At 48.7% G+C, this 6,949-nt stretch overlaps 1 protein-coding gene across 1 annotated transcript; it reads left to right on the forward strand.

Annotated features, from left to right (window-relative positions):
• Positions 1–309: 309 nt before the first annotated feature.
• On the forward strand, positions 310–4,768 carry LOC308126995 (arg8-vasotocin receptor-like). Its single transcript, XM_080491724.1, has 2 exons — positions 310–1,398; positions 3,642–4,768. Exons 1-2 carry the CDS (start codon positions 318–320, stop codon positions 3,902–3,904), a joined length of 1,344 nt encoding a protein of 447 aa, XP_080347850.1. The 5' UTR covers positions 310–317; the 3' UTR covers positions 3,905–4,768.
• The last annotated feature ends 2,181 nt before the right edge of the window (positions 4,769–6,949 follow it).

Here is a 6,949-nt window from a genome sequence, read left to right on the forward strand (position 1 = left end):
ACTTTTTCTATTTTTATTGTAAGAAACAATGAAGTGATTCCCTCCTGTTAGAGGACTGTTGGTGCTCCTACCCCCAGTCTGGAGGGTTCCAAGGCTCCTCCCCCACAGTCTGTAGGGATGTGAGGGGTGGCCGCTCCCTGGCTGGAGGCTGGACTCCTCCAGAGCTTCTCCTCCACACCAGCTCTGTCAGAGGCACTTTCCTGTTGGTGACCATTACACCCAGCAGACAGGAGGAGGAGGAGGAAGAGAGGAAGACGAGAGAAGGAGAGGAGAAGGAGGAAAGGAGGGGGCTCTTCCTCTTCTGTAACGGGTCAGACATGAACGGGACAGAGCCGTTTGGTTTTACACAGCCGGACTCTGGAACCAGCAGGAGGAACCACAGCGACGCCTCCTGGAGGAACCACAGCGACGCGTTCTGGAGGAACCACAGCGATGCCTCCTGGAGGAACCACAGCGACGCCTCCTGGAGTAACCACAGCGACGCCTCCTGGAGGAACCACAGCGACGCCTCCTGGAGTAACCACAGCGACGCCTCCTGGAGGAACCACAGCGACGCCTCCTGGAGGAACCACAGCAGCCCGTTCGGGCGTAACGAGGAGGTGGCCAAGATGGAGATGGCCGTGCTGAGCCTGGCGTTTCTGGCGGCGGTGGTGGGGAACGGCAGCGTGCTCCTGGCTATGTACAGAACCCGCAGAAAGCCGTCCCGCATGCACCTGTTCATGAAGCACCTGAGCCTGGCGGACCTGGTGGTGGCCTTCTTCCAGGTGCTGCCGCAGCTCTGCTGGAAGGTCACCTTCCGCTTCAGCGGCCCGGACTTCCTGTGCCGCGTCGTCAAGCACCTGCAGGTGCTGGGCATGTTCGCCTCCACCTACATGATGGTGATGATGACGCTCGACCGTTACTTGGCCGTCTGCCACCCGCTGCAGACGCTCCAGCGGCCAGTCCACCGCGCCCAAGTCATGATCGGCGCCACCTGGCTGTGCAGCCTGGTCCTCAGCACCCCGCAGTACTTCATCTTCTCCCTGAGCGAGGTGCGGCCCGGCTCGGCCGTCTTGGACTGCTGGGGCCACTTCGTGCAACCGTGGGGGCCGCGCGCCTACGTCACCTGGATCACGGTGGGGATCTTCGTGCTGCCGGTGGCCGTGCTGCTGTTCTGCTACGGCTTCATCTGCAGGACCCTCTGGACCAACATCCGGGCCAAGACCCGCAGGAGGAGCGCCGCCTCCCGGGGCGCCGTCCTGGGCCAGAACTCCGTCAGCAGCGGCGGAACCATCTCACGCGCCAAATTACGCACAGCGAAGATGACGTCAGTGATCGTGGTGGCGTACATGGTGTGCTGGGCGCCGTTCTTCACCGTGCAGATGTGGTCGGTGTGGGACCGGACCTTCTCCTTTGACGGTCAGTGAGACTGGAACAAGTTACTGGAACGTCTTATTGTGACGTTACGGTAACACCTTACGGTAACACCTTACGGTAACACCTTACGGTAACCTTATGGTAACGTCTTACGGTAACATCTTATTGACTCAACTCAACTCAGATTTATTTATAGAGTACTTTAAAAAAACACAGTTGGCCAAAGTGCTGTACACAGACAGGAACAGATAAAAAAAAAAGTAATTACTTAACAAAACAGAATTAAAACTGTGTAGAACAATAAAAACAATTTAAAACAATAAAAATAACTAAAACTATAAAAACAATAAAAGTCAACCTCTCAGTCTGATTAAAAAGCCAAAGAGAAGAAGTGTTTTCAGAGGTTTTAAAAACAGGAAGTGAGTCGGCCTGTTTGAGGTGCAGAGGAAAGTCATTCCACAATTTTGGGCTTCGACTGAAAAGGCAGGATCACCTCTCTGCTTCCTGTTGGTCTGAGGGACGAACAACAAGGACTGCTCTGCCGACCTGAGAGAGCGAGGGAGTGGACGGCCGGAGCAGGTCGGACAAATACTGTGAGGAGAGGCCATGAAGGCATTAAGAAACAAATGAAAGAATTTTAAAGTCAATCCTTAGACGAACAGGAAGGAGTGAACCGATACTAAAGCTGGAGTGATGAGCTGGTGTGTTCTGGATCCTGGTAGAAGTCCAGCAGCGACATTCTGGATCAGCTTGGATCTTCATCTCTGGATGACGGCACAGGGCCCACCTTTCTACTACATAGATACTGGTACACCTCAGTACTCTTAAAGTTGATCTATGTAGACACTGGTACACCTCAGTACTCTTAAAGTTCCTCTATGTAGATACTGGTACACCTCAGTACTCTTAAAGTTGATCTACGTAGATACTGGTACACCTCAGTACTCTTAAAGTTGATCTATGAAGATACTGGTAGAGCTCAGTACTCTTAAAGTGAAGTTAGCACAGTAGTCTTCCTCATGTCGTCTTCTCAGGTCAACATGATGCCGTCGATCATTCCAGCTCAGTTTTCATGTTTCACTTTATATCCTGGTAGCAGCGTAGTTTTTCATGTTTTACTGCAGTTTTCTAGACCAGATAAAATCACTGGGCTGCCGTCCAACACAATGTCATTTTCAGTAACCGGAAATGTTTTAGACAAAACGCATAAGAACAGAGAATTGAAAGTGGGCGGAGCAGAATCCTCATTTTGAGGGTGAAACGTGTTTTTGGTGATGATGATGTTTTTGGCTGCGGACGGCTGTGATCTGATCTGATCAGAGTCAATGTGAACGGGGCAATGTGACCTCACTGTTGGACAAGAGGTAAAAACAACTAAATGTGACATTCAGAACAAAATGGGGACATGAAGCTGCTTAAAATTCAAGGTGTCGTGAGGAATGACAGTATTTGGTTCCTTCCTCATGTCTTCCTCGTCGTTATGAAGTCCTGGAGCTCCACCGCTGGGGCACCACCGGACGTGTTTTTAAACTGGCGGTATCGTAACCATGGACACCACCGGACGTGTTTTTAAACTGGCGGTATCGTAACCATGGACACCACCGGACGTGTTTTTGAACTGGCGGTATCGTAACCATGGACACCACCGGACGTGGTTTTAAACTGGCGGTATCGTAACCATGGACACCACCGGACGTGCTTTTAAACTGGCGGTATCGTAACCATGGACACCACCGGACGTGTTTTTGAACTGGCGGTATCGTAACCATGGACACTCCTCCCATCACATCACATCAGTGTTTACATCAAGCTGTTGTAATTGGATTACTTATGGTCCATGTGACCGCTGCTCATGACGTATTTATTTTGTCAAACTGTCTCTCCGCTTTGCTCCGTGTGTCAGCCATTAGCTTAGCTGAAACGTTACTATGACTGTAATCTCCTGTTTACTACCGGAGCAGCGCCTCAATAAAGCTCAACCCACTCAGTTCTCACCACAACATGCCAGAAGCCCCCGGTAGCCCCCGGTAGCCCCCGGTAGCCCCCGGTAGCCCCCGGTAGTCCTCGATAAGCGACATTAGCATTAGCCTGTAGCCACATTAGCTGTGATTACTTTTAAATGGCTCCAAATGGAGGAAGAATAAACATTTACGCTCTGGTTGGATTCCCTCTGGACGAAGAGCAAACTCCTGCGAGGACTTGATTGAGTTCTAACGGTCTTTTCCTGCCCCCACCCCCCACTCCACCCCCCCACTCCACCCCCCACTCCACCCCGTTCCCTGCAGACTCGGAGAATGCCGCCGTGACGCTCTCCGCCCTGCTAGCCAGCCTCAACAGCTGCTGTAACCCCTGGATCTACATGATCTTCAGCGGCAGTCTGCCGTGCTGCCGCCGCCTACAGAAAAGGATCCGGCACCAAGACTCAGACAGCAGCATCCGCAGGACCACCCTGCTGGCCCGCCTGCAGGGCCCCCGTCTGTCCGAGCCCTTCAGAGACCTGAACCCTACTACCACCAAAACCTGCACACAGGTCCTGTCTGCATCCTGACCAGGACACTTCCCCTCTGGACGGACACCAACCGCGGCGCCAAAGCCGAAAGGTCAAAGGCTGAGTCTGCCAGTCTACACTGAGGGCAAACACAACCCAGAATTTGGGCTGAGACGAAGGCTTAAAGTGTGAAACAACGTTTGTCCTCACTGGAATTAACTGTGACTGTGTGTCATCTAACTTCTGTCTTCACTTCTAACCTCTGTCTTCACTTCTACCTTCTGTCTTCACTTCTAACTTCTGTCTTCACTTCAAACTTCTGTCTTCACTTCTACCTTCTGTCTTCACTTCTACCTTCTGTCTTCACTTCAAACCTCTGTCTTCACTTCGGCCTTCTGTCTTCACTACAAACGTCTGTCTTCACTTCGACCTTCTGTCTTCACTTCAAACTTCTGTCTTCACTTCTAACCTCTGTCTTCACTTCAAACTTCTGTCTTCACTCCTACCTTCTGTCTTCACTTCAAATGTCTGTCTTCACTTCTAACTTCTGTCTTCACTTCAAACGTCTGTCTTCACTTCTAACCTCTGTCTTCACTTCAAACGTCTGTCTTCACTTCTAACCTCTGTCTTCACTTCAAACCTCTGTCTTCACTTCAAACTTCTGTCTTCACTCCTACCTTCTGTCTTCACTTCAAATGTCTGTCTTCACTTCTAACTTCTGTCTTCACTTCAAACGTCTGTCTTCACTTCTAACCTCTGTCTTCACTTCAAACGTCTGTCTTCACTTCTAACCTCTGTCTTCACTTCTAACCTCTGTCTTCACTTCAAACTTCTGTCTTCACTTCTAACTTCTGTCTTCACTTCTAACCTCTGTCTTCACACCCAAACCAATTTTGGTAAGCACAAATAAATCTTTATACGTCTAAAACTGAGTGTGTAGAAACAGATCCCTTCACACACACACACACACACACACACACGCACACACACACACACACACACACACCGCTCAGTAAGCACAACATGCATTCAAAACTCCTTCAGATGTTTTACTCTCCTCTTATAAACAAAGGTTATTTTTTGTTGTTGCCCTCAGTCTCGTCTTTTAGGCTCATTTTGTTATGCTCTGTCTTGAGTGCTTCTATCTTAATCAGACAGGAAGAAGAGTGAGCCTGGCAGTCGAGGCTGAGGGCACATCAACACCCTCACAGGTCCTTGTGGGCACACCAAACAACTTACACACAACGATCTAATTACAGCCACTTAAATATGGAAGAGTATGAAGGCCACTGAAGAAAAACTATTTTGAGGTTAAACAAAAAAAAGTCGATAATCAAAGTGAAGGTTAGTTTTTGCGAAAGACATGAGCACCGATCCCGTTGGCTCGTAGGCTATTTATGTCACATATTATTAATAAACAAGGAAATCCTGTGTAGAATGAAGTCCATAAGCAGTAAGCAACCCTGTATAGTCAGAAATATCTCCTTTAATGTGATTGTTTCATGATGAGCGATGGACCAGAGGAGACAGGAGTCTCCAGCTTGTATTTGAAAAAGAAAAAGAAAATCTCGACTTTTTTTCTCGAAGTGCGTAAGGATTTTCTTTTTTGTACGTCCAAATTAATTGTTTTCTTCAGTGGCCGTAATACTCTTCTGTACATAAATACCCACAAACAAAGCAGAAAAGCTGAGGTCACAAGTTCACTGTTTGGTCGGATCCACATTGAAGACCTTTACCAGCAGTAATCACTTTCCCTGCAGGAGGTTTAGTGGAAATACTGTCCACCTTAAAAGCTTTTCCAGTGGCAGCTGGCCAATAGAGGGCGCCAGAGCGCCCCCCCCCCCCTCCTGGGAGCAACAAGCAGAAAAAAACAATAGAAAATAAATTTCAAAACTGTAATAATGTCAAAATATGTTTATGCCAACAACCTAACGATGATCCTGAACTTTATGTTCTTCAATTTCTATAGGTAATCTTTAATAAAGGAGAGGATTCATTGATTTCTGTCTCCAGTAATGTGTGTGTGTGTGTGTGTGTGTGTGTGTGTGTGTGTGTGTGTGTGTGTGTGTGTGTGTGTGTGTGTGTGTGTGTGTGTGTGTGTGTGCGCAGCTTGGGGCAATGCGAAGTCCCCCAAAGGAGGCGGGGCTTAGTCACACTTTCACCAATCACTGATCAATAATATCATTACTGATATAAAATCAAACCAATCAGGCAACTTTTGACTCATCGTCTCCCCCTGCTGGTTGGATAAGGTCTGGTTTGTTCTGGTGTTTCTACCAGACCTTGTAACGGAGACAACCATTGATTATTAACTCTGTCACTTCTCTTCTAATTCAGTTTGATTATTAACTCGTTCCCTCAGACCCCGTCAGGAGGGTCTCAGACTCCGTCAGGAGGGTCTCAGACCCCATCAGGAGGGTCTCAGTTCCAGACAGGAAGTGAGGACTTTGGTCATTAAAACTGTTGGGTGGAGTCGCTTCCTGTTTGCTCGTCTATCTTTCTCTACATCATCCAACGTTTCCTCCATTAGGTTTTAATCTGAGCCTCCATCTTCCTCCGTCCTCCTCTCCTCCGTCACTCTTCTCCTCCATCATCCCCCATCCTCCTCTCCTTTGTCCTCTCCCCTGTTGTCCTTTTGTCTGTCCCCCTCTTCTAATCCTCCTCTCCTCCATCCTCTTCTCTATCCTCTCATCCTCTCCTCCATCAATCCTCCTCTCCTCCTCTCATCTCACACTTTGTAATCTGATTCTATTCAAACCAGCAGAAACTCACTTAGTAATCTATTGATTCTATTGATCAGGATTTGATCTGAAACTTATTTTGGAAACATTTCAGTAAAATTCCTGATTGATAAAATAGTAATGCATGACCCTGGACTGGCCCAGGTCTGGCCCGGGTTTGAATCAGGTCTGGCCCAGGTTTGAATCAGGTCTGACCCAGGTTAGAATCAGGTCTGGCCCAGGTTAGAATCCGGTCTGGCCCAGGTTTGAATCAGGTCTGGCCCGGGTTTGAATCAGGTCTGGCCCGGGTTTGAATCAGGTCTGGCCCAGGTTAGAATCCGGTCTGGCCCAGGTTAGAATCAGGTCTGACCCAGCTTGGAATCAG

The sequence above is a fragment of the Lipophrys pholis genome, assembly GCF_963383615.2.
Source record: "Lipophrys pholis genome assembly, chromosome: 22".
In the NCBI taxonomy this organism is placed as follows: domain Eukaryota; kingdom Metazoa; phylum Chordata; class Actinopteri; order Blenniiformes; family Blenniidae; genus Lipophrys; species Lipophrys pholis.

What these genes read in the sequence shown, in the direction of transcription:
- LOC308126995 (XM_080491724.1), top strand. Translation starts at nt 318, where the DNA reads ATGAACGGGACAGAGCCGTTTGGTTTTACACAGCCGGACTCTGGAACC. An exon ending in CCGGACCTTCTCCTTTGACG is followed by an intron (nt 1,399 to 3,641) that starts GTCAGTGAGACT and finishes CGTTCCCTGCAG; the next exon opens with ACTCGGAGAATGCCGCCGTG.